At 41.0% G+C, this 26,465-nt stretch overlaps 3 protein-coding genes across 6 annotated transcripts; all 3 read right to left on the bottom strand.

Moving 5' to 3' along the window:
• Nucleotides 1-454: 454 nt before the first annotated feature.
• On the bottom strand, nucleotides 455-11,225 carry grinaa (glutamate receptor, ionotropic, N-methyl D-aspartate-associated protein 1a (glutamate binding)). Of its 2 annotated transcripts, none has more exons than XM_034599250.1 (7): nucleotides 11,085-11,225; nucleotides 4,948-5,277; nucleotides 4,659-4,774; nucleotides 4,314-4,514; nucleotides 3,557-3,685; nucleotides 3,062-3,205; nucleotides 455-2,305 (listed from the first exon to the last, which is right to left on the bottom strand). In XM_034599250.1, the coding sequence occupies exons 2-7, from the start codon at nucleotides 5,255-5,257 to the stop codon at nucleotides 2,156-2,158; spliced, it is 1,050 nt and encodes a 349-aa protein (XP_034455141.1). In that variant the 5' UTR covers nucleotides 5,258-5,277; nucleotides 11,085-11,225; the 3' UTR covers nucleotides 455-2,155. The 2 variants fall into 2 exon arrangements, with proteins under 2 accessions (XP_034455141.1, XP_034455142.1); XM_034599251.1 differs by having other exon boundaries at nucleotides 4,948-5,293; nucleotides 11,085-11,220.
• Nucleotides 11,226-12,609: 1,384 nt separating this feature from the next.
• Nucleotides 12,610-21,054, bottom strand: mapk15 (mitogen-activated protein kinase 15). 2 transcript variants are annotated; one of them, XM_034599235.1, is made up of 15 exons: nucleotides 20,371-20,436; nucleotides 19,856-19,911; nucleotides 18,714-18,812; nucleotides 18,455-18,484; nucleotides 17,423-17,513; nucleotides 16,903-17,033; nucleotides 16,261-16,424; nucleotides 16,007-16,146; nucleotides 15,868-15,925; nucleotides 15,182-15,319; nucleotides 14,865-14,970; nucleotides 14,369-14,690; nucleotides 13,791-13,915; nucleotides 13,476-13,628; nucleotides 12,610-13,269 (listed from the first exon to the last, which is right to left on the bottom strand). In XM_034599235.1, exons 2-15 carry the CDS (start codon nucleotides 19,859-19,861, stop codon nucleotides 13,075-13,077), a joined length of 1,758 nt encoding a protein of 585 aa, XP_034455126.1. In that variant the 5' UTR covers nucleotides 19,862-19,911; nucleotides 20,371-20,436; the 3' UTR covers nucleotides 12,610-13,074. The 2 variants fall into 2 exon arrangements, with proteins under 2 accessions (XP_034455126.1, XP_034455125.1); XM_034599234.1 differs by lacking the exon at nucleotides 19,856-19,911 and having other exon boundaries at nucleotides 20,371-21,054.
• Nucleotides 21,055-21,849: 795 nt separating this feature from the next.
• Nucleotides 21,850-26,354, bottom strand: vps28 (VPS28 subunit of ESCRT-I). 2 transcript variants are annotated; one of them, XM_034599244.1, is made up of 10 exons: nucleotides 26,306-26,354; nucleotides 25,211-25,272; nucleotides 25,069-25,097; nucleotides 24,880-24,917; nucleotides 24,686-24,775; nucleotides 24,475-24,580; nucleotides 24,266-24,367; nucleotides 23,832-23,885; nucleotides 23,654-23,745; nucleotides 21,850-22,958 (listed from the first exon to the last, which is right to left on the bottom strand). In XM_034599244.1, the coding sequence occupies exons 2-10, from the start codon at nucleotides 25,248-25,250 to the stop codon at nucleotides 22,838-22,840; spliced, it is 672 nt and encodes a 223-aa protein (XP_034455135.1). In that variant the 5' UTR covers nucleotides 25,251-25,272; nucleotides 26,306-26,354; the 3' UTR covers nucleotides 21,850-22,837. The 2 variants fall into 2 exon arrangements, with proteins under 2 accessions (XP_034455135.1, XP_034455136.1); XM_034599245.1 differs by lacking the exon at nucleotides 26,306-26,354 and adding an exon at nucleotides 26,076-26,242 and having other exon boundaries at nucleotides 22,586-22,958.
• Between the last annotated feature and the right edge of the window lie 111 nt (nucleotides 26,355-26,465).

The raw sequence follows: 26,465 nt of genomic DNA, 5'->3' as shown, positions 1-26,465 counted from the left end.
CAAAGTCCTGCACAAGTTCTCCTGTGTGAAAGAAGCAATTATTCATCTGTATGATTGTTATGGAGGCTGTAGTTTGTGGCGTGGTTGACTGGTTGACCTTCATGGATTTAATCCAGGACTGTTGTGTTTGACTGCATTAGTTTGAGCTGGGTGTTCCTAATAAACTGACAACTGAGCATAAGAAATAAACACTTTAATTTAGACATGGGTTATTTGTACCTGACATCTTATGCAAAAGTGCCAATACTTCTGAATCAACTAAATATATATTTTTTCCAATTCATAGATGCTCTGATTAAGTCTTCTAATAATAACCATCAAAAGCACAGCCCTCAAAAGAGCTCTGGATGTTATATGTCCTTTATCTGATGTGCACGTTCCTGTTCACCAACACAAAGTTACCACCTTTACATTGCATCTGCTTTGATGAAAGCCCAATAGCTGTGTTGAGGAATGTGGTTCCATTTGGATTTAATGCAAATATACAATGCAAACAGACCTACAAAGCCCAAAACTTACTTTTATCTATACACATCAATTCACTAAGGGGTTGTATATACACACATACCATTTAGTTAGATACAAACACAAGATTAAAAAAACAGAAAAGTCTAACAGGGCTGTCAAACAACAGTGTCTCTGTAATACCTGTACAGTGTGCATCATCAGCACATGCAAACGGGAGGAAAGAGTCATGCAATTGGTGAGAATTCAAAACAGAAGTTACAGAATTAAAAATCTTCATGTTAAATATATCATTCAAGTTGTGTGTGTTTGTGTGTAGGAGTCGTTTGGCTTCCAGTGCATATTGATTCCTTTAGCCTGCTGCACTTTGTATGTTATGCAACCAGAATGCTATGGTCTCCCAATAAACTAAAACACAGTCACATTTTAGTGTTTTATTTTTCCTTGACACTACTTATAGCAACTTCAAAGCAACCCTGCCATCTATATCAAGCTTAATAAATAGAAAAGATATAAGTCCCATTTCCTACAAGTTCGGTGTCCATTGACTTCATATTAGCTGTTTTAGAATATCAGAAGCGCTGAAAACCTGGATTAGCTTGGTATAAAAGTGGCCAGAAATTCCAGCACTTCAATATTTCACATTTGCTAGGAGAAAAAAAATAAATACAACACTAAAATGTCACTTCACACTGATGAACAGACAAGAGGGAGTTTGTGAGAACAGTAAAGAAAAGAAAAAAAAGATAAGTGAACAGCTTCGAAAGTGGAATTTTCCTTCTTTTTTAAAAGATAGTAAGAGAATTTACTTCCTGAATGTTAATCTATGTCCATGTTTGTCGGATACATCCAACACCGATCTTCATTCTTATGCCATTGTAAAGTTTTAAGTGACTATAATGGGTCAGCAAAGTTCTGAGATCGGAGCACACGTTTCCCAAAAAGCAGCACATCCATATGAATCGCCCCAGAATGCCTTTTAGTGGCGGGGGCAGAGTGGCATCACATACAGTAATACACGCAACTATTTACAGCCGTGAAAAGCAAGCTAGAGATATTCCTCTGGTCTGGTTAGAGAACCAGACCAGAGGAATGTTGTGTTTCCAGTGTTGCCATGCAGTTACTTTACACCAGCAGTTCGAAAAGGGAGAGATACTTTTGGGGAAACAGACAGATTGAATGAAGAGGTATTTCTAGCACTAATTTCCACTCTTCAGGCAAAAACATTTTGCATCAGTATTGAAGGTTACAGACGCCTTCCCCACTCGTTCCCCACCCTGTTTTATCTCTGTTTAATGCCGAGCACTCACAGGATAACAAGTATTCTACTGTGGTGAAGGGGTTGGGTGGGACTAACATAGACACTATGTTGTGTTAGTGAAAGCAGTTAGTTGGAGCAAGCAGTGATATCTAACTTGAGGAAAAGACAGATCATCGCATTCTGTCATCAACGGCAATTTGATAAATAGCGTCCCGCTCATCTGCCTTTTATGACCAGCTGCATCTCCTCCACAGCCCTACTACCTCTTTCAAAAGGAGTGAGTGTATGAGGAAAATTAGGAGTCAAATGGGGGAAAAGTAAAAGGAGTCAGAGATAAAAGGGCATGTTAAAGACATTTCACAATAATGGGGAGGTGCTCTCTGTCGCCCTGCTTTTTTTTCTCTTCTTTCCCGTGAATGAGGTGCGGCCTCATTCACGGGAGCGTCCCACGATAGCCAGGATGTAGAGGAAGATGTTGATGATGTCAGTGTAGAGGTTGAGGGCAGCAAAGATGTACTCCTCTGGACTCAGGGCCAGCTTCTTGTTGCCCAGGAGAAGCTGAGTGTCAACAGCCAAAAACTGCAGAGAGGAAGAAGGATGGAGTCATTTCAAAAGGTTTAGAAAACCTTAGATCTAAAATGAGGGACATAAAAGTTCTATATATCTGCAATTATTTTAGATATAGTTACATATATATAGCTATAGTAACATCTACCAAATATATCCATGTATATGGCCATAATACGGTCAAAAGCGACATGACCAAAGGACCCTCATTATACAGTGTTATTCAAGATAATATTGTCGCACATATCAATAGTATGCATACTGCGTGGAAAAATGCTAAAGCGATTCTTAAGAATGCTTTAGACGTTGCTTTTCTACTTGTTAAATGGCATGGAGAAAAGGACAGAGCTAGCACGAGAGGGCAGTCCAGCACCCAGAGAATCTACAGCGTGGAAGTGCCAAGGTTTTAAGAAAGACATCACAACTGCAACAACAGTTTCTGCACCGTCATCCAGACACTATTAGAGTGGCACAGAACAGCATTAACAAAGACAGGCACATTTTGAACGGGTACTGCAGTAGTATAAGAGAACTAGGCTAAAACCCAGCATATGACTGGACTGTGTATGGTCACTGTATAAAATAGAGGATGTTTTTTTAAACTATTGTTGAACAGCCTTTAACAGATACTTTCAATGGAAAGTAGCTAAAAAGTAGCTGATTGTCGCTTTCTGCTTTACTCTTCTAACATTCTGTCGATGTTATTATCCCTTATTGAGCAGATTAAACTTCTCCAAACTGATGACACATTATAAGTGTGATACGTACGCAGGTGAAGAGCAGAGCCCCCAGTGAGGCATAGACGATGTGCAGGATCCTGTGGCGGATGAAGATGCAGAGGATGGAGAAGAGCAACAGCACGATCAGGCACACAAACAGCACACCCCGACAGGAAGTGAAGTCATACTTGCTCTGTGGGAAAGAACAACAGAGGAAAATGTGCTCAGAAAAGACCAAGGAAAGTACGGTATTGTAAAATATGAGCTATGATAAAATAAATAAGAGACACACAGATCTGGATTACCAAAAGAAATGTTCTTCAAATGCAGCCTTAATAATTCATAAGATTCTAAGCTAGTGGTTTGAGTACTTGTGAGTGGAATGACTGGTCTGAGCATATCACTGTGAATAACTAATCAGAAGGATTCCTCACTTCTGCTTCCCGTTCAACTCAAGTGACGAAGAACCAGACCGTGATGTTTGTTTGTGCCAGTGTAGACATTTAAAATAAATTTATTCCAGCGGCAGTCTGTGTGTACTGACCTGTAGCGAGAACAGGACCACAGTAAAGCAGACCACTGCAGTGATGCCCACAGCCATGATGACGGTCTCTGTGTCGTAGAAGCTGGCGATCATACCCACCATGTAGGAGAGGCTCAGGGTCAGGATGGACTGCAGGACACAGGAAGGTATGCAAATGAACACGACTCATGATACACTTTCAATGTGTGAGATTATGTGCCAGAGTATACTGGATCAGAAAATAGTTCTTATGATTATAATTATTATAATATGATATTATTTGAGTATGAAGATTACACTTTTTTACTCCAGTGTTTACCAGAAAAGTTACAAATATGTGTTTAAAACTGAGAGCTCCCAATCTCACTTAGATAAAATGGTTTTCAACTGCAGGAGCAATACCCAGGAACTAGAAACCATTGGAAGGTCCACAGGGACCACAGCCTTAAGTAAATTCAAGGGGAAATGTTTTTTACCATCTCCAAAAATGTCCTGCTCAAAAAATACAAGAAGTTTAGGGGTGGGGCTTAGAGCTCTGAACGTTTGTAATTATTCGAGTTCTCCAGTACTTTATTTCATTCACCACTCTTAAAAATCTGCAGCTGCATATAGAGTTCAATTTACAGAAGATAGCGGAGTACATGTGAGCCAACCCCTAAATCCGGGCCTTAATGAGTATTTATGCTGAAGAGGAAATCAGCAGGAATTGGAGAGAGTGTTATTGTTAGTATAGTCTTCTCCTTTACTGCCCCCTGCTGGAATGGTGTGAAGTTCTTACCAGTGCAACCAAGTTCCAGGGGTGCTTGCGGCGGAATTCTCCACAGCAACTGAGGACGATTAGTGACACGAAGAAGATTGCGTAGGACACATAGTATGTCCACGGATTATGTCGCACAAAGGTCTTGGCTTCATCGACAAAGGTGAACACGGCAACAAAAGAAAAAGTGACCATCAGCTGCACTGTGAGAACCAGGAAGACCTGAAGGGAAAAAGAGATTAGGCGCATTTTAGAGATGGAAAGTATATTTTGTTGGTATTTTGTAGTAACATCACATCACATATGATATTTATTCTTATATTTGATCCATTTGATCTCCAAGAAAAAGGAAGGTAAAGGACCTACCTTTCTGATGAAGGCCTGTCGGATGGTCTTATCTTCAAAGCCAGAGTTGGTGAAGTCCTCGTTGTCGTAGTAAGATGGAGGCCCATCACCATGGTAACCAGGGCTGCCAGCAGGTACTGGTGAACAGTAACATGACAACAATTAGAGGTTAAAAAATAAAACACAATTTGGCCACGACACACTTTATGACTTCTGTGGCGTATTCATGTATCAAATAACAAAAATAGGTTGACCTTATATGGTAAAATTCTACTCATCGATGCCTCAAACCTTTAGTTTAACTACTCACCAGTGGGGTCTCCGGTAAAACCTGGCTGTGGGGGTCCTTGCTGGTAAGGCCCATCAGGGTAGGGTCCCTGTGGGTAGGGCATCTGAGGATAAGGCATCTGAGGGTAAGGACCTGGGGCAAAACCTGGGCCTGCCTGAACAAAGCCTGGCTGCCCGTAGCCAGCTGCTGGTGGGTAAGGTCCCCCTGGGGCCTGGCTGTAGTTGGGAGGGGGCGTGCCGAAAGCTGGCTGAGGGGGTCCGTAGACATTGTTATGAAGAGGGTTGGTCTCACCCATACCAGGGTATCCACTCTTGTCCTTGTCCTTGGACATGGTGTGGGGTAAGGCTCACTCTGCAGTAAGAAAAATCTGTGAAAACAAGAGAAATAGAATTATTCTTAAAAAGCAACGTCCACAATAAACAAACATTTAACAGGTAAGGGGATTTGTATCTGCATATATAGCATTGATGCATAGTCCAAGAGGGAAGTAGAGAAAGGAAAGGACAGCACAACATCTAGGCCAAGCTGACAAAGTGCATTCTTCAGTGCACGTTATGAAAGGCAAGCTTTCACCGACACATCAAACAATGAACCAGGAGAGCCAACGTTTATTTTTGACTGAAACATCTTTTGGACAAATAGCCACTACAACACCAGTGATAGAGAGAGAGGAGACCAGGCCCTCAGGGGATGATGAGCAACAAGCTGTAATCCAAGCGTTGAAGACCTTACAGGTGGATCGGGAAGTGGCAGCAGAGAGTAGAATAAAACGAGAGGTTTAATTTAGGCAATGATTTTATAAGCTAATGGAAATGCAAGTAAAGATTATTACTAACTGACTATACAAAATTGATCATTGTGAGATCTTTTGTTGATGAGCAATGATAATATAATGATAATTACTGTGATTAGGAAATAATAGAATGCGCTGATAAAATTAATGATTATGAAAGAGTTGTTTTGATAAGCATCATGGAGCTGTGACATCTATCATGTGAGAGAGGCACATTTCTTAATTACAACAACTGAGAATGAGGAAATGAGCTAAATGTGTCACTGGCAGACATTTTTAGTGCATTTACACTATATTTGTGTGGCCATGCCTGATGGTTCACACTAGGTATGCACAATTTTCCTAAGGCTTAACCAGATAAATGTAATTATTGTCACAGGGCTGCATCTTCAATTATCAATTAATTTGCTAATATATTCTATCAATCATTTAAACTATGTAGATATTAGGCCTTAAATTTGGCTTTTACAAACTTGCGTTAACAGCTGATGATCAACCAAACTGCCAATTGATTTTCTGCTGATTAATTTAAGATTCATTGATTAATCATTTCAGCTCCGATGTCTATTTTCCTCAGCAAGGCGAGGATGTATTTGGGAGCTTCAATGAATCAGCCCCTGAAGGTTTTAGGTGACTCCTCCTGTGTCATTCTCAAATTTATATGACAATAACATTATTATGAATTAACCTGATGTCAGTAGAAACCAAAACAAGAAATCACAGGAGACATTCACACCACTATAAAACCACTATGAAGACATGCACTTAGCTGGAAAGAAACATGGAGCCGGGACGGATGGTGCGAGAGAAACGAGGAGACAAACGGACCAGTGCGGACAGTGTTACCATGGACGCAGGTGGTGTCTTGGTAACCAAATGTATTATTAATCTGCTTTGTTTCAGGAACAGACCTGACATACTGGCCATTACCGCAGTGTCCCTCCCCACACTAGGCCCTAGTATAACCCAGGTTAACAGGTTTCTGTGCTATTTTCATTACAATCTATGTCATGCTAACGATGCAGCTAATCACAGAATGCAAAAGTAAACAGAAACCTCTCCGCAACAGATGTCAGACTCAGAAGGTTGTTTCGCGTTTTCGAAACTTCCGGGCGGGTTTCATAGAAAGGGTTAGTCCAGTCCCCAGAGGAAAACAAGTTGAGCAGGAAGGCAGCCAGACACTATTCCCCTAATTGCTGACTTCAAGAGAAGAGCTGGAGTGGGCATCGGACTGACTCTTCTGCTGCTAACATGCAAACACACTCAGTCCTCAAAATGCTTCTTTCCAGACACTGCCACTGCCACTGCTTGTCATATTAAACTCTAGCCCTCTCCTCCCACACTGAATTACACATGGTGAGCATTATGCAACACACGTCACATACCAGCATGTGTCCTCATGATCCCTGACTGTTAATCACGGGGACAGTGCAGGAAGAGACTGCAGACAAACATGGCGCGCGCTGGCTCTACTTGATAATGACAGTCTCCATTAAGATCATAACAGATTACAACAATTGTCTGGATGAGTCAAATCCCTCCCGGCTTTCCGGACAGCAACAGTGGTTGTGTAAGCGAGGGGGGTTGTTCGAAAGGCTTTTTATTTGCTTGTGTCTGTCAAGACGTCTGTAAAGTGAACAAAAGTGAACTCAAGCGTCCTTAACAGATAATGTGATATGCAACGTCGAAGCATGTGATCCACTCCCTGTCCAATGTCCATGTAAAGCATTTAAAACAGTAAATCAGGAGTTGAAAGAATCTGCCATTCATGTTAGGCCTGGTCAACTGGGCTGAAACCACACGAATTGCTATCACACACACAAAAGAAATAAACTTCTCTATATCTGAAACAAATATTTTTGTGTTTTTCATGATTTGATAATTGTCTGGCCTTAAGCCCAAGGTGATCACATCAAAGTGTTTGTTTTACACAACAATGACTGCAGATCACAATGATGGTCAATTAGTGATAAGAAAATACAAACAAAAGCAACACGTTTTAAATGTAATCAATGATCGAACATAGTCGATTATTTTGATATTGATATTTTCAACACAGTTTATATGATGATGTCACTGATCCATGTAGCTGTAAGCACTAAAGAAGGAAGCTGGTTTAATGAAACCAGAGGCTGAAATAAAAGTAAAAGTAAAAAAGGCTCAGGCACATCAGTGAAAGGCATTACAAGTTACTGTCCTCTCTGCCAACCATTCATTTCTCAAGTGCACAGGGTCAATTCCACCACCACAATAGTTTCACTTCCATGTCTGATAAGCTGTGAGACTGTTTGTACAGCTTTACAAGCAATACGTGGGAGATTTCAAATCCTCTTGGGAGATTCCCCGACACTGTGGATAAAGAAAGTGACACTATCTCTGGCTTCTGCTGATAGCTATCACTGGGGGGATTAGGTTAAAGGGAGGGATTCAGTGGGCTCGCCAGAGAGCCACGTTAACACAATTAGGCTAGCACAATACCAACATGCTATGTGCATGCCTGAACAACACCAGGAAACGGTGACAAAACAACCACACAATACAGAGGGGCCTACACAGAGGTCAACATGTCACAATATGTGGCGCCAAAACAATCAGCAGTGATAAGTTGTGTTCTTTGATGGAGGATGTATGAAGAATCCCACTTGTTTCAAAGATTGAGTTTTTAACTCTTTCTAAAAGCAGCAGCATCACAGAGTGGCATCATCAAAAATGCTGTTTCACAGTCACATGATGAAAGACTCAGTGGGGAAAAGCAACACAGTTTTGCAACCTGTAGGGAGAACTGTTTCCCAAGGTTGCTTCTCTGTCACACACACACACACATACACACACACACACACACACACACACACACACACACACACACACACACACACACACACACACACACACACACACACACACACACACACACACACACACACACACTGCAGTAAACACAGAACCAATAATATAAATCCAAACTCCATAAAGCACTTAGAGGATAATAATAAAATCTTGTGTCTTGATTTAAATTCGACCACCAGGCAGATAAAATCCTTCGCTGTGTGGCTGTCAGCCTATCTACACTCCAATGCAGCAACCTGGCTAGATATTGTCATCATGCCACACACCGTGTCAGCAGCATCTCTGGCTGTGTCAACCCTGCAGCTGCCTCACCTTGTGACAGATGGCTGCACTTTGTGTAAAGTACGACAAAAACACTGCTGCCACAGTGAATGATATGAGGAAAAAACACATTTAGATACAGTGACTTCTCATTGTTATTCTGTGCGTCCTTCTCTCCTCCCATGTGACAACAATATACTGCCGTAGCGAAGCCATAGCTCTAACAAATCTATTTGATCATGAGCTTAGAGCTGAAATCGCGTAATCCCTATGTCAAAGCAGTTGGCAAGATGTTGGCAAAATAGCTCATCTTCACTGTATGGTTAGTGTCAGCCTTCTCACTTCACACACTCACACACAGTTGATTCCATTTTCAGGGGAAATCCTGGACTTTTATAACTATATTATAAGGAGATAAAACTAATCTGCTCCGGCTGGGAGCTGTTAGGAGAAACACAGAGGCTGTTTGTCTGAGAGAATACAAGACATGCTTGGGTATCTGGCCTTAGCTTCACTCAACACATGTTATAAAAAAGAGAACTTAACCAACTACCCTTTCGACCTGTAAATAGGAACCATTTAGGGAAGAGTTAGTAAAGAAAATAGTGGATCTGGACTATAAACAACAAAGGACAGTTCTGGACTAGTGAAGACAGTTTATATTTGGGGATGTGTGGATTATTCGTGGGGATGGCCTTACACCACGCCAGCATTAACACATACAAACAGTAAATAGATAGTTGATAAAGGCTAAAATGTTTTCCTTTCTGGTCTTAGAGGCTGACTGACTGTGTCTGATCCATTTAGGAATTTGCTGATTTTTTATTTGAGTAGACTGGAAGATACAGCCAAGAATGTTATCAAGATAAGAATTTAAATACCAAACAATGTTAAATATGTATCATGATAAATGCATAAGCAACATATTGATATATATGTATATCAATTGAACTTTTGTTATATTCCTATTGATAAAAATCATATTGTGATATTTATTGTTACCTCTGCCAATCAGTGTTTGTTTGTTGGTGAGAAGAATTTCACAAAAAACTACTGAACGATTTACCATGAAACTTGGTGGAAGGATGTGGTCTGGGTCACGGAAGAACCAAATCAATTTTAGCGCGTGTTCAAATCAGGGGGTGGATCTGTTTTTAGTTTTTTTAAAAACTTACTTTAGTTCTCGTTCTTTAGTTGTAATATAGGGTGTCTTTCAACTTTTTTTCGTTAATTTCTCCTCAGAAAATAATCCCATGAATTATAACGAACAATAAGGCTTGTGCAGGGGACTGATATTTATGAGTGTGTGTAATTTGGTGCGGATCCAAATAAAAATCCAGACCTAGCGAGTTTAAATGTGGTCGTAAGGGGACTGTTGGGCCTTGGCGGAGTTATATGCTCTACTGAGTGCCTTTCAAATTGTAGTTAAATCATCAAAGCCTAACTTTGAGTCAATAACACTTTTTCAACCATCAGGCAAAGACCAGAGACATATCATCCACAGCATGGTGAGTATCCCTTTAATATCTGAGGGCCACAAGCAAGGGCCCTTGTTAAACAATATTGCAAATCAATGACTACAACTGCTGCATGTATCATTTATTAAACATTAATTATCATTACACATGGATCACACTGGGGATAAGAAAGCAATCCGGGCCTACATGACAGGAGCCATATTCGTTGCTTGTGCGGGACATGAAACCAAAACAGAAACTCGATCCCGTTATAAACACTGAGCCCCGCTGTCATGCTGGACCTGCAGCGGGCGCGGGCAGCTCCATCTCTAGGCCTCCGCGGGACAGGGGGCACATGCGATCCGCTCCATCAAACTCACAAACATCACCGCCATTGCTGCAGAACATGAATCAACCCGACATCGATCGGGCGCTGGATGTCCAGAAGCAGCGCGCTGGCTCGCCATGATGCGTCCACTCCGCTCAGTGGGTTTTATTTAGGACGCCGAGCAGCACTCGCCGCGCCCCCACGTTCACCCAGCTGCCATCTCCTCTCAGAGCCGCACTCGTTTACTGACATGTTTACACATTGAGTAGTGTCACTGTTATCTCATCGCTTTCTGTCCCGCTCACGTGAGGTGACGGCTGGAGACAGGCAGATGCTGGATGTCAGCGGCTAACCTAGTTAGCGCTAGTTGTCCGCGCTGCTAGCATATCCAACGCGGTAATAACAACAGTTTTCCACAGAATAAAAACACACACATCCCCGGTATATTCTGTGTAAACTTCAACACTCTCACCTTGAATGTGTTTATTGGAGAGTAGCTGTCGTCACACACCGTCTCCTCCTCCTCCGGCCGATCTGAACGCGAGCGAAGCGGGGACGAATGAGACGATGGAGCCTCTGACGTCACCGCACGACCAGGCCACGTGACGTGTGGGAACCTCCGGAGGTCACATGACGCAATTTATTTAAGTAATGACTCTGTGTTTTCTTGAATAACGGTGACATGTCAGAGTAACACGCGCAGTCACGTTTACATGTGTAACACAACAATGGGACGTTCCACACAGACCAGTTCACATGGTACATACCAGTTCACATGGTACATACCAGTTCACATGGTACATACCAGTTCCAGTCCTGTGGTCTGGTATCATGGGTGTAAAGTACATTACCTTGGTGATGTAATCACTAAAAGTGCAGTTCTCAGTACACATATGTGTGTAACTTGAAACCCATGACATCATCCTGTCAGTAGTTCCAGCAACAACCTCTTCAGAACAGCTTCCTCGTCGCTGTTAGTCTTTGACATCCTTTAAGCATGACACAAATAAAATGTATCATCATTATTATTAAATAGTTATGTATCCTCTAAACACTTCTTTGAGTCTATCTTATAATCTTGTTAATGCCAATCAATATTTTATGTCTTTTTTCACTTTAGCTCCTTTTACAGTTGTTTTTTTTAAGTTTTCTTCAATGTCTTTTACTCTTTTTGTCTTTTTTAACTTGTCTTAATTGCCTTTTACTGTATTTGTCTTTTTTGACTTGTCGTCTATGCCTTTTAGTTGAGCCTTTTTATATCTGAGTAGGCCTCAGTGTCCGTCCCTGTCTGGACTGAGCAATAAAAGTCAAAGGGAGTGATTATATCAATTGCAATGCAGCGTTTTATTCATAAAGTGAATATGTATTTGCCTTGTTGTTTGGTTATATGTTTTTTGTATGTGAAACAGCACATCTGGGGACACAAGACACATTTTGGAAGTACATTCAGACAGTAAAGTGTAATCTTATCCTTTCTAAAGCATTTTGGCTGTTGTTTTCAATGTGCTGTATAAATATATCTATCCAGTATCTCCTGTAAAAAACAATGATTATAGACACTTTTTGAAAAATAAGTACAGCAAAACTTTGTATTTTCTTCCTTCCTCTCAAATGAATCATCTCCCAACCCTTGAGATTGACTGAAGTGCTTCTGAAGAAGATGAACTGGCTCCATGTTGACAAACTACATTAGTGAAAAGCTGCTTACACATTGTTGCATCAGTATTAACACTCAGGGCAGGGCCGCAGCAGGAGTACCAGTATTATATAGTAGTAGTACATCCATACTTTTTCTTAATTTAGAGTGCAAGGACTTCGACTTGTAACAGAAGGTTATAGATGTATAACCACATGAATGTAATTACATGCAGTATATTATCAATTCAAACAATTATTCTGTGTGCATCTTAAACTCACTGACTTCATATAAACTAGAAAAGTCTAGTTTGGGCTCCTACAGCACCCTTTTTGAGATCTTTGGATAGAATAGATGTATTTGTCATTTTGACACATGGTCCCTTTTTACAGTCCGGTAGACCAGGCAATATCTCTGCTGATACTATGTTAAAGTTGTGCTTGTTCATTTGTATCGATGAACCAGCTGACACTCAATGGAAATTATTCCCTCAGGGTCTTATAAGAAAATCTGCTGCGTAAAACAATTCATAAAATTAGTGAAATTTGCATAGTTTAATTTACTTCTGGTACAGTTTGATAAATGTAGTATGAAGTCACAGTTCATTGTAAAAATATTTATTCACTGTCACAGACAGAGAATGGAAATCCATGTTTCCATGGTTACATTCACAGTACACAAGATGTGTTTGACCTAATAACTGTTTCTCCTTACAACATTTCTTCCAGTTTACCTCACGCCTCTATCATCCTATTACAAGACAGACTTTGTTGTGTGTTTCGACACGTGCCACCCAGGCTCTATGCAACCACTGACACGACAGCAGTCACTTGTTGGAAGGACGACTTCGAAGCAGATTGTCCAGTTCAGTCTTATTGATCGTACCATAGGCCTGGGAATAACTACCAAGCTTGGCTCGAGGGTCACCGGCAGCTGCCACGTTACAGTGACTCTGAAATACTTTCTTGCTGAACCGCGCTGGGGGACGAGCCTCATGAACCTGAGGGTTGGAGCGTTGGTTCTGCATGGGGATAAAAATAAATTTAGACATGTTAGAACAGCCATTCCATGTAAAGCTCCCAAAGTTTTAAATATCCATTTATTTTCTTGCATTTCTATTTTCTTGCATTCTATGTTTAAAATCTACATTTCATGCATGCAAATAGCCTGAAACTGCATCCTGACATTGAGTCATATTTTAACTGTCCTGAGGTGCAGAGAACTGACCAGACGTGCAGATGTGACCGATAGCCCGGAGGTCAAAGGTGACTCATCCTTACGCAACAGCAGGTTGTTCTGCGTTTGGTTGAGGGTCAAGGAAAAGGAACGGTTATGAGCCACAGGGGCTGAGCGACCACGCTGGAGAATCTGGTCCATGGACTAATGAAAGGAGGGAGAAGAGACACCATGAGGATCAAAGTGAATCACAGTGGGAGCGAATGATCAAAAATAAAAAGGGTGTAAAAATAACGTAAACCAAGATTACATCACAGCAATAGAACACAAATGTGAACAGTAAGGGAACAGCGGTCTGGTGCTTACTGCGTTAGCGCCCTCTGTTGGTGATGTTGTTGCACTTTCATTACTGGTCTGTCCCAAAGGTTTCCTACTGGCTGCAGTGGAGTGGTGGTACTGCGGAGGAGCAGCCGGACTCCTAACATAACCATCTGAATGAGGAGAAGAAGAGGTTTGTGTTTTCTACATGAGAAAATGACAGATTTACGTCAAATACATGCAGCTGCATTGGTTCGCCTTTATTGTGAAGGAGTGGAACTAGGGCTGGGTATCGTTTTATGGTATTTCTTTCTGCATTGACACCTAAACAATACTTTTTCAGTTCCTTAATTTGAGTAATACAACCATTCATACAATTTTGTTCATTTAAAAACAAGCACGATTCTCAAATGTTAAATTAAAAAAGTCTAAACATTTCTATTTGACTTAGAAACTATCTGATAAAAGAGCAAATAAACAAGATTGCAAATATGAGCAAAAATAAATACAAGGCTTCAGAACTTCCAAAATGCTATATTTATGGTATGTATATTACAATTAAAACTAAAAAAGCTCTACAGTTTGACACCAAGCCATGTGTGGAACCTGTAGAGATACAGACGTACTTGGGGCATGTGTGATGGGATTATATGTGGGTTTCCCTAAGGCTGGGCTTGATAATGGACTCTTCTCCACAGCCGGCTGGGTGGATACAATCACAGGTTCGGGTTTGGCAACGGCCGCTTCCGAAGGCACTTGTTTTTCTTCATCAGACTTTTCATGCGCTGGTTTCCCCTCATTGTCGCCATGACCATCTCCATTCACTGCCACCGGCCCCTTCTCCACTTTATCATTCACACCGGGCCTCTCCCTGCTACTGACACACTCTCTGTCCTTCGGCTGGATCAGTCTCAACATCCCCTGATTGGTTCTCCTCTCCACCATCATCTGCAGGTAGAGACGAGGAAAACGCAGAAGGGTTTCATCAGTATGATCAGATCAGCGGAAACAATAACTACTGACTAATGAGTTTTATTGCAGTAAACCTAATGTAATGTGATCTACTGTGTTAAAATCTGTTTAATCTTAATTCGTCCTGATCATTATTGACTCATTTCCTACCTCGTAAAGTTTGTTGCGGTACTGAACCACAGATAATTGTACACCATCGTCCACTGGCAGCACTACATCATAGTAAAAAGCTGGCTCCTTCGTTGGATTATGGAACCTCAGGGACAGAAAACAGTTAACGATAAATAAAAGCACGTAATGGGGATAAAATGACATAGTGATACACATTTACTCATCCTGATCCAGTACAGGCAAAATTCATAAATAACAAATAAGAGATTGTCATAAAAGACATCTCTACAATAATCTGGAAAACCTGACCACAGTTACTCGTCCATGAATCAGTCTGAATGCGTGCTCCTTGGTACCTGGCTACATATGGGTGTTGGAGGGCTTGCTCTGCAGTCAGTCGCTTGTCTGGGTTGAAAACTAGCAAACCCCTCAGCAGGTCCAGAGCATCAGGAGGCGCAGACGGCTGGAGAAGATCCTCTACAGGAACCTGTGGTCTGGCAAAGAAAGGAGAGCATTTGAATAGAAAAAAATCTAAATCTATCATAAAGATATGAAATACAGCAAAGCATGCAAGCAAGTCCAAGTAGAGGATTTGACTCTTCACGCCATCTCAAATATCTCTTATACAACAAATAACAAATGTATCCTTTGCAACAAGATGGCCTTTTTAAGCTGCCCTTGCTATGTTTATGATTTTGCTTTGTCACTGTTACGTCACTGCATCTCTGCACTAATCTGTTCCTGCACCGTGAGCATGTAATGAGGCCCAGCACCTCCCCAGTGGAGGGGAAGTCATCTGTTATCGTCACTCCTCCTTTAATTCCCCTTGCACATGGAGTGACAAGGTCAGAAAGAGGCCAAGCATGAACTGTACACAGTCTGCATTCATGTATGAATAAAAAGATATATGTGAGCTGACTAAGTGAAATGCAATATCTATGTTGGTTACTTAGATGAGCAGATTTACACGACCTTATAAACAAAAACATATGCTATGTACAGTAAAACATGAACTACACAATATAAATTTATATTTTCTTACTTCAGCAACATTCTCTGAATGACAGAAGATCCATATTCAGACTTGATTGCGATAACATCTGAAAAATAAAAAGGTTATAATTAATCTAAAGTAAAAGGAAACTGTTAATCATTTAAATTAATTTAACTTTGAGGTTCACCTTCTGGGCTCGGGTGGGGTATGGCACTCATGATCTTCTCTATCTGGTTGATGGTGGATGTCCCAGGGAACAGGGCTTTTCCCAGCAGCATCTCTCCCAGGATACAGCCGAGGCTCCACATGTCCACACCTTTAGTGTACCTTTGGACGAGACGTACTCCTGTTACAGCCTCAAAACAACCACTGTGTTCCTCGAATCATGATGCCACGTTGAAGATGCGGTTACTGTCAGCAGATGCTCAGAACATTCGATACCTTGTGGACCCCAGCAGGATCTCAGGGGCTCGGTACCACCGCGTCGCCACGTACTCCGTCAGCGCAGGATTCCCACTGTCCTCCTGGATCTGGTTGAGTGATCTGGCCAGGCCGAAATCACACAGCTTGACCACACAGTCAGTGTCCAGCAGCACGTTGGACGGCTGTGTGGGAAACACAGGCAAGAGAAACAATCTTCACAAGGACAATAATAGTTCGATTTTCACATATCAATCCAAAGGTCATTTGTAGTGCCCCACCTAAGCAAGGTAGGAAAACAGAAATTATACAAGGAGTGAAAAGAATAAGAGAAATCTTTGGCATGTAACAATCGTTGCTGCAGACATGTACATGCACTATTAATGTATTTATATTAACACTGTACCTTTAATAAATTAACTTGAATTTGTATCTGTACGTACAAAATATATGTTTGATTTTAAATAGTTTCCTCCACCATGAACTTTTTTTGTTTGTCTGTCTGTTGGTTTGTTCACTGGATGAATTACCATGAAACCTGGTGGAAGGATATGTTATGGGTGAATTTAAGGGGACTGATGGTTAATATGTAATCATATGCTTCATATTTTATTTATATCATTATTCCTAAATAGTATCCATTTGAGAGAGGCAGTAGCAAACCTTTTGGTCTCGGTGGATAACGTTTCCTGAGTGCAGGTATTTAACGGCTTTGAAGAGCTGGTACATCACATAACGTTTATGGATGTCCTTCAGGAGGTTGCCTTTCTTAATCACTGCATGCAGGTCAGAATCTGGATCAGAGCAGAGAGCACATGTGACTGTTAATATGGTGGCCACAGTAATATCACCCCATGATTGGAGTGCAAGTCCTCCTCAGCAATCACACACTCAGAGGCACCCAGGAAACAAGATGTTGGAGTGAAACAGTGGTGGACTGTGCTGTGACGCTGGTGCACACTCATGGATTAGACTGCAGAGAGGGGGAGGCCAATGTGTGGACTCAGCAGTAAGAGGGCGCAGGCGGCCGATGGAAGCAAGAGGCACACACACGCACACACACACACCTCAGCCTTTTTTCAGTGCCAAGTAAAACTGAAGCACCACTGCAGCCCTCACCATCAGCGCTGATTATTTGTGTGTCACAACTGAGCAGCTCCGCACGCCGAGCAATAATACTCACCCATGTATTCAAAAATGAGGTAAATGTCTTTGTCGTTTTGGGCTCGGATGACATTTAGAAGTTTGACAATGTTGGGATGATCACCAAATTCCTGCATAAAGAATAGAGAGTTTAAGCAAGGGAAACAACAGAGTAGGTACTGTGCACTGTGGCTACTGTTTGACCTATAATAACTGGCAGGTATTGGCTCAGGGTTGGGTAAACAACAGGGACAGTTTCAACAGAGGTTACATAACAGTCACTCCAAAACCCAAAGCTGGAGTTTCACTGGAAGATGACGGCAGCAGATTACGGGGCAGTGCCACACGTATGTAGGTCAGCAGATAAAGAGTGAGACAGGAATATGTAACCCAAGAAAATAAAAGCCCAGTGAGTTTCTGTGACCTGTGTCTAATAGCTGTCTGCAAAGCAAGGCTCATTCAGGATAATAACAAAGCTAAAGCCAAATGAAAAAAATGGTTTTAGTCATTTTTAATTTTCAATTGACGTAGCAGCGAGCAAAAGCAGCCAAAGCCTTACACATCACATGTGAATCTTGATGCAGGTTTTAACATTTCAGACAAAACTCATAAAAGCTTTATGGACGAATTTTTCAACGAATGGACTTTTTTGCCCTCTTTTCTATTCATTCTTTTTTTGATTTATTCTATTTACTTATTAACAACATGATGAAACACTCAAGGAAGAATAACTGTGCTGTGTCCTAGTAGGAAGGCCAGGGTACGGCTGCTGCAGTATATGAGTAATAAGTACAGCAATTAACATATAAATACTGTTAATGAATAATGGGAGTATAAAGAGCATTTCCTTGTGGTTATGTGGGCTTTTTCTTTGTAATTCATTTAAAGGTTTTATGGCAAATTACTGATGGAGCTCATTCACGGACAATTCTTGTTTGTCATGAGAAGTTTGTCTCTCATACTTTGTACAGTTAAAACATGCAAAATAAATTATGGAGAAGGTAGAGAGTGGGACTGATATTATTCCTCTGTCAGTCCTAAACTAAGGAAATGATCAGATTTGTATCATTACCTGAAGGAACATGATTTCTCTGAATGTCCGCTGCAAAACAAAAAGAACACATCAGTCATATTATGAATCTCACAAACAACCTGCAGCAATAAACTCGGCAGACTAAACGCTCCTGTTCCATGTAATCATAAACCAACCACCTCTTTTTATTGGGGCAGGTGAGTAAGCTCATTCATACAAGGTGGCTCTACAGTAAATACGATCAAAGTGTATAGATAACAATTATAATAGCTGGTTTTGTAGATCAGAGAGTACACACCTGGGCGTCAGTCCTGTTTCTGAAGGCATCAAAGATCTTTTTCACAGCCACGATCTCTCCGCTCTGTCTGTCGACTGCCTTCCATACGATGCCATAGGCCTGAGACAGACACAAAATACTGATGAACAACATCAGGTCACTTCTTCACCCTTGCCCAAGGGCATGGGCTTATAATCCGTACCACAGACTGTATATAAAGATGGCCGACATGACAGCTCCCCACAAGTGAAGCCAAAGCATCTTGATCTGGCTGGCTACAGTATAGGTTATACATCCATTTTAGGTACCTTTAGGTTTTTGTTTTTCGGTAAGTGTTGCTTTACTTATAAATTCTATAAAAACGGGATAAGATGTCATGACTGACAGCTGAGACTGATGTGTGATTGATTGAGAGCTTGCTGCCGCAGCCCCTTACCCCAATCGCGTTGGTGACTATGGCTGCAAATGTGCAAAATGGCGGTGCCCGTATCAGGTATATTTTGGCTTTATTTCTGGATAGTGGGAGGAAATGGAGACATGTCGTCCATCTTTATTTACAGGCTAAGTTCTGTACCAAGTTTAACAAACAGCAGGATGTAAACCAGGCAAAACTAACTAAGGTCATAAGAGCAGTGTATGTTTGTAATTTCAAATAATCTGTGAGGGCTTTTTGAAATGGACATATATATACCAATATTTTTTAGGAAAAAAATCTTAGGATGTGACCTCTGTGTCCACAATGTGGCTACAGCTTTGTCTATAGTGAAGGGAGACAGTGTGAAGTCAAGCATCAGAGCATCAGAGAATACTGTTATTGTAACGACACAAGGAGAAGTCTGTCATCAGGGGCAGTGGATACGATTTAGACAACACTGGTTCCTCTCTGTCAACACAACAGAGAGGAGAAACGGGCTAGAAACAAAACAACAGAACAATTTAAAGCAATCTTCTCCTGTGAAACCACTTTATGACGTTCTACAGTCGTTTAGCACCAAGCCCCTGTGTTTACAACCGCTCGGTTTCCTCAAGCATCGCTGCAGAGGATGCAACCACCCCATCAGTCAACTGTGAACAGGTCGAACAGCTGTGTAACCCGAGTCACGGTCGCCCTCAGGTACGCTTGGTGAGCCAATATGACCTGTCTACGTGGCAGCAGTTCCCACCTGCATGTTTAGAAACCCCAGCACCAATTTGTATGGTCTCTGTGGAGGAGGAGAGGCTGTGGAAAGAAAACCAGGCTGTTTTTAGCCCTGCACGCTGTGATTGTGCCAGGAGAGAGGAAAACAAAAGAGGTTGGGGACTCTGAAGGGAGCAAATGTCCTCACACACACACACGTCAGCTGATCTGCAGAGAGAAAAGTTTGTCCTGCCAGAGTAAATAAACCCCTTTGCTTGCAACACTGGTTTTAACTGAGGACCTTAAGTATGTCAGGAATTTATTTTTGAGGCTGTAGCACAGCAGAGGTCTGAGCATGAATGCGCAGGTAGAAATGTAAAGTGTGAAGCTAAATGTGGGGTTTGCAACAGTTGATGTAAGGCTGAAAACTGAAATGGCAACTTTAAAAAACAACATCTTTTGTACATGTATGAGAGAGATATCCATTTTGTTAAGTTATGAATCATTTAGATCAGTGACATTCAATATTCAATGATTTAAGTAGTTATACATTTCACTCACCCCCTTCCCAAGTCTCTTCTTGATTTCATACTTCTGAGAAATGTGCTCCTCCACCTCAGACACGTTTGCTGATTCATATTTTTTACTCATTTTTCCAACAGCTCCTACTTGTCCTCATGCAGAAGTCTCCACCATTCTCTCTGATTCTACCGACAGACTATATATAGAGACAGACTTTGACTGTCCAAAAAACAGGTTTGGTCAGAGCTGCAGCATCCAGGTCATTGATCAGTCACACGTCGTGTTCAGTAAATCAGAGCGGAGTCAGGAAGCAGCAGGTTAGTTTCCCACCTCCGTCTACCAGCTGGAATGTGTCCAGCTGAGATGAGTCCAGCTGAGATGTGAGTTTGGAGCCTTCCTCTCTGTCCAGCTGAGATGTAAGTTTGGAGACTTCCTCGCTGAGATGTAAGTTTGTAGTCTTCCTCAATGAGATGTCAGTTTGGAGACTTCCTCTCTGTAATACAGCTTAGTTGTAAGTTTGGAGTCTTCCTCTCTGTCCAGCTGAGATGTAAGTTTGATGTCTTCCTCTCTGTCCAGCTGAGATGTAGGTTTGGAGACTTCCTCTCTGTCCAGCTGAGATGTAAGTTTGGAGACTTCCTCTCTGTCCAGCTGAGATGTAAGTTTGATGTCTTCCTCTCTGTCCAGCTGAGATGTGAGTTTGGAGACTTCCTCGCTGCTGCTGACAAACAAACCACACCACCCGAGGAGTTTTGTCATTTTTTGTCGTCTTGGTAACGAATACGCTTGCTTCCTGCCTCTTAAAGGAGCCGCAGCACAAACGCAGGCGGAGGTTATGGAGGTAACCACGGTTCTGTGAGTTCCTGGATCAGTGTCAGTGGATGAAGGTTTTTTTTTCTCCCTATCTTTATTTAAGAGCAGACTTATTGATTTCTCCTCGCACTCACGCCGCTTCTGTGGTCATGTGAAATGTCTGCTCTCTGATTTCTCCTCTTTTTTTTGTGCAGGTCAAAAGTCTGACAAAAGTCCCCAAACCTATAGATTGCCATGTATAGTGATTACAAAATCTGAACGTGAAATCAACAAGTCCTGCTCTCAAACTAAAAAGGTACACTCTTGAATAAAAATATGGAAAGAATCTCCAGAGCACAAACCAATGTGGCTCCTCTATATCCAGAACTAAAGGAGTAGGCGCCAGCTCTGAGGCAGTTATCAAGTGTGGGTATTATGAGCTGGATTTGAGGGAAATCATTAAGATGACCCCTCAGTCTGCACAAAGGAAACACAGAGAGGACAATGGGTCATGCTTTCTGAGGTCAACAGATCCACACATGCCTTTTCAAATATATGCCAAGTCCTCTGTCAAACCCAGGACTCCCCAGAAATGAATCAAAACCTCAGCACTGTAAAAGATTATCTACAAATCAAGCATGTTGTGATTGATAAAGAGTGGAGGATGTAGGTTTCCTCCATTTGGAACATTTTCATCTTATTCACACAAAACAGACACAAAGTCGGAGGTAGACTTTTCAACTTTATTTCTAAAAAGATGTTACATGCTTTTATTTAAAAATCAAAACTATTATTTACAATGATAAATCTTAATAAATATGTTCTCCCTACTGGTGTTTGAGGGTTGAAACATATTTAGTAAGCAAAATAAGGAGGGGGTGTGTCCACCTCTCTTTTGCCCACTTCATGTGGCCAAACCCTCACTTCGAAAGGAAATATGGATTAGGCATGTTAACAGAAGACAAACTGGAGACAAATAAAGAGAAAACATTTCCTTCCACCAGTTTCAATATAATGATTAATTTAGAGTGCAGTCTAATAATGTTTCCCAACAACTACTTCAGCTCCATTTGATCAGTTGAACTTTTACTCATGTGCGAACTATTGAAGAATTTTACATTTACACAAAAATGTCCCCCAGTGATGGATAGTGGAAACATTTAGGGTACCAAAAAGAAAATATATATTTATCTTTCCAATAATACAAAGGCTTTGGCTGTTGCAACCTTTTCTTCATGTGCATAATTTGCCCAATAAAATTGATTCATGCCTCTGTGTTGGTGCTCTGCAAAACCCAAGTATAAAATTATTCCTTTTCTTTTTAATCTACAGTAAAAAGTTAGAAGTAAACTGTTTTGTCAAAATCAGAATCAAACAGCCAGTGTTAAAGGATTTATCAGACACGTTTGGATAGAAAACAGGCCAATGGAGGATCTCAAAGCACAGGCAGAGTCCAGTGGTGGAGGCTGCAGGCTGCAGGCAGCGCGATGTACCACAAACAGTGGTGGTGGTGGATATACACAACATAAATAACGACAAAGGGAACCAATGTGAAGACAGAAAGGAAATAAATGGAGAATCAGACGAGAGAAAACCTGTTCCCAGACAAATCCTCTCCTTACCAATAACCATAAGGAGATAAAGTAGAGATTCTTTTCACTTAGTGGGTTTTAAAGTCAGAATTTCAGACACATGGTTCCAGGGTGGGGAGATGTTTTTAGGAGGAGTGGAGGAAGCGGTTGAAGGCATTGTAGGCCGACTCCAGGTCAAACAGCATCTGGCGCACCTGGTTATCATCCAATTCGTCTGAGGCCGACATGCTGCTGAGGGTGGTCAACCTGACGAGATAAGATCAAGAAAGATGGCGATTAAGACCAAACGTATATCGTATAGAACATAGTGGAGATGAATTGTGGTTTTAAAATGCAGATTTGTCTTGAAGCGGTGTAACTGCAATGCTACTGCAGTGCAGATATTTTAGCTACTGCAAGCAGCCGTCAGGTTACACTACTTTTCATAATACTTTAAGTAAAAGTTATAATAATAATAACAATATACTTGATACAGTAGAATGTAAATCTATCACTGCCAATAAACGCTGTGCTCCAACATAAATAAATATGAATAAAGTTTTCTTTTGGTGTGATGGTTGCCGGTTTAACTCCAACTAGAAATTCACAGAGGTCTGACACCAATCAAAGGCGAACTCAGACTACTACTCACACTCACCTGTAAAATCTAATGGAATGTTTTGGCCACTCCCTTTCCTATTATGAAGTAAACATTTCCCAACAATGGAGTACAAGAGCACCAATAACTATGACCTCAGCAATTAACATAAAGTCAAATGAACACCTTTTGTAAAGTTTTGACAACAACTGGACATTATAAACCTTGCAAATGAAGAATACGTGTCAGAGCTGTTGTATGTGTGTGTCACAGTGACTACATTTACATACAGTAGCATAGCACCCAGCACTGAATTTGCATTAAGCTTTACAACATAAATACTGGGTGGTCCATTCTAACTGACCAGAGGCTGACTTTGTCCTTAGCCTCTGAGTCTGGAGGCATGTTGCTCATTCTGTTCATGGTTTCCATCAGCTCCCTCAGGTCTGGCTGGATCTGGACCAAAGGAATAAGAAGTGTCAGGTATCCACTTAAGTAACCCGTATGATGAGTCTGACAACAGTCTGAAGGTTTCCATTTACCTCATCCATGGCCCTGATCTCCAGTCTCAGCTTGTCCATCACAGTGATGAAGAGCTAAAGGTCGGAGAACATGAGAGAAAGTGAAACACAATGAGACAATGCTCAACATATTTTCAAACTTAGACAGTCAGCAAAAAGAAGAAGTGTTTTCTACTGTCAGCAACACAATCAGGGCAAACAACCTTTGCTGGTCCCACACTATCTGTCCTCTGATATAATTAGTTTGTCTGATTGTATGAGCTGAGTTAAAAGTTGGCAGTGGTCACAGCTGGCAACCGACCAGAGGATGAGCCAAATGAAATGAAAGCACTTCAGCTACTTGGTGCTCAATTTGAACCCAATAAATCATTCAACCAAAGACACGACTGGAACAATTCATCTAAAATAAGACTCTAACAGACTGTTTAATATGATGGAAGAAAGCGAGGACATACAGAGACAATGTCTGCAATGCAGCGGTTCAGATTGCCCTTGTCATCTTTGATGGTGATTGGCCGATCCTCCTTAATCCTTTCCATGGCGAGTGGGCAGTCGAGCTAAGGAACAATATGACAAGATCCGTATTCAGGTAGCATCAGAGAAATAAAATCTATCTAAAAATATAGGACAAATGGGTCAAAAGTGATCTGCACTCAGAACTCACTCTGTACTTCCTGCAGAAGTCGTCGATGGAGCCCACGTCAGATCCCTGCACTTGTTTGAATGCAGCTTTATACTGAACCAAGAGTCTGGAACAGGAAGCTGTGTACCTGAAACAGAAAAATACTCACATTAATAAAAACGTATTATCAAAGTCATGAGTGGTATTCTGTCCGACTTGTAAAAACAACATATTAAAATTACGTATAACGTACTCATTAGGTGTGACACAGTCTTTGATGTAAGCCTTCTCCAAGGCCTGCAGGGTCTTGACGACAGCAAACAACTCTGCCATGTTATCAAACCTTTAGGAACAGGGTTAATAAAGAAGCGTTACAAAACTGGCAACATGAACCCCTGGGATACATTGTGTTCAAACTAGATAACTGGAAATGTATTTCACACTTACTTCTCTCGTTCCCTTGCATTTTTGTATAATTTAACTTCCTGAAAAAGATATGATTTGTGGTCAAAGACTTTCTCTGGGTTACAAGTAGAATATCAAAAGTATTTATTGAACCCAATCTAACATTTCTTGTAGAAACAACAACCCTTATAAATGTTACGTTTGATAAGAATAAAAAAATAATAGTTTTACCTCATATAACTCAGGTTTGTTGGCCGGAGCTGATGAAAAAAAAATAATTACATGTTTTGAGAAACATTTACTGTTGAAACTTTGATGCTTCTACAATCTGATAACCTAAATTGAAGCTATCAAACATATTTGAATGTCTTACCTCCCCCAACAACTCCTGACACTGGTATCCCGTGGAACATGATGCTGATGTGTCAGATTTATCTGCAAAAAGAATAATGTAACTATTTGTCAAATGTCTTCATCTGGGACAGTCAAAAATCCAACCATGTATGAATGAGTTTTCCACAGTGTTATATTTTACTTAGCTTGGGCTGGGGGGGGGGATTATCACTATTATTTATTGACAACAAGATACAAGGAGTTTGACTGAAAAACTAAATGCAACTTCAAGCAAACCCACAAATAGTGTATACTTTACTTTTTGGTATTGTAGATTTTTTTCTAACACCATTGGGTCATTCCGTGTCAAATAATCTCACTTTGGTGCCACACTGAAAAACCATGAAAACCATCTCCCTGTGACCCATATCAAAAAAAGGATATAAGTTGGAATGACCCAATTCTTTCTCTGGTGAAACCCTCCACCAACAATAAAATGCACATAAAAAACATTATAAAGACGTAAAAAATCAAACAGGTCCAATAAAATGCTGATAGATTTAGTCAATCATAAGCAAACAATCCAGAAATTCCCCAGTTTGTTATTTGAGAGGATGTACCACTGTTTTCTGTGTATTACAAGCAATGTAAAGAGATCATGTCGGACTTCAGGAAGTCATAATGGGTATGTTTGACAGTTTAGTCGATTAGACCACACATTAATCGATTAGTTAAGAAAGTAATCGCCAGAATAATCAATAATGAAAATAAGAATCAGTTATGGCCTCATTCTCAACCCGCAGTTGTAAAGGTGTAAATCACATATTCGTTCATCGCTGTCATTCACCCAAATAAACAGATCCACTGAGGATTTGAGTAAAACCCCCCACCTACACAAAGATTACCGGTTTCTTGTGTCCTGTTTTGTCGAACTAGCCCGAAGTTAGCTTCAGATGCTAGCTCGTAAGCATTTCCTTTGTGATCTATAGTAGCTCGGCCCCACAGTTAGCTGCTTATGGACACCAGACTCTGTACCAGCGACTGTTAGTGCTGGAGGAGTTAGTAAACCCATTGGATATGAATGTTATTTCAGGATCAGTGATTAATAAGAGAAATAAAAAGACACTTAGCTCACCCCTTCGACAAACTGCTGTGACGCGATGTAAACACACCCTCGTGCGAGGACCCGGGCACACGTCAAAATATTAGGTGTTCACTCTGCCTGACTGAAAAGCAACACTTTAAAAATAAATTACATTAGCGCGTTGAACGGAATTAGTTTATTTTAAGGCATT

Source organism: Hippoglossus hippoglossus, chromosome 11, assembly GCF_009819705.1.
Source record: "Hippoglossus hippoglossus isolate fHipHip1 chromosome 11, fHipHip1.pri, whole genome shotgun sequence".
Classification (NCBI taxonomy): Eukaryota; Metazoa; Chordata; class Actinopteri; order Pleuronectiformes; family Pleuronectidae; genus Hippoglossus; species Hippoglossus hippoglossus.
The sequence above is the reverse complement of the archived record's forward strand: the minus strand, read 5'-3'. Positions and strand labels throughout refer to the sequence as shown.

Coding starts and splice junctions, on each gene's coding strand:
- grinaa (XM_034599250.1), bottom strand. CDS start 5,257: ATGTCCAAGGACAAGGACAAGAGTGGATACCCTGGTATGGGTGAGACC. Junction 4,775..4,947: donor TTTTACCGGAGACCCCACTG/GTGAGTAGTTAA, acceptor ACTGTTCACCAG/TACCTGCTGGCAGCCCTGGT. Junction 3,686..4,313: donor CCTGGAACTTGGTTGCACTG/GTAAGAACTTCA, acceptor TGTGTCCTGCAG/TCCATCCTGACCCTGAGCCT.
- mapk15 (XM_034599234.1), bottom strand. CDS start 20,460: ATGAGTAAAAAATATGAATCAGCAAACGTGTCTGAGGTGGAGGAGCAC. Junction 18,485..18,713: donor GAAACAGGACTGACGCCCAG/GTGTGTACTCTC, acceptor TTTGTTTTGCAG/CGGACATTCAGAGAAATCAT. Junction 17,034..17,422: donor CCTCATTTTTGAATACATGG/GTGAGTATTATT, acceptor GCTCTGATCCAG/ATTCTGACCTGCATGCAGTG.
- vps28 (XM_034599244.1), bottom strand. CDS start 25,250: ATGTTCCACGGGATACCAGTGTCAGGAGTTGTTGGGGGAG. Junction 24,581..24,685: donor GACTGTGTCACACCTAATGA/GTACGTTATACG, acceptor TTTCTGTTTCAG/GTACACAGCTTCCTGTTCCA. Junction 22,959..23,653: donor AAGGACAAAGTCAGCCTCTG/GTCAGTTAGAAT, acceptor TTATCTCGTCAG/GTTGACCACCCTCAGCAGCA.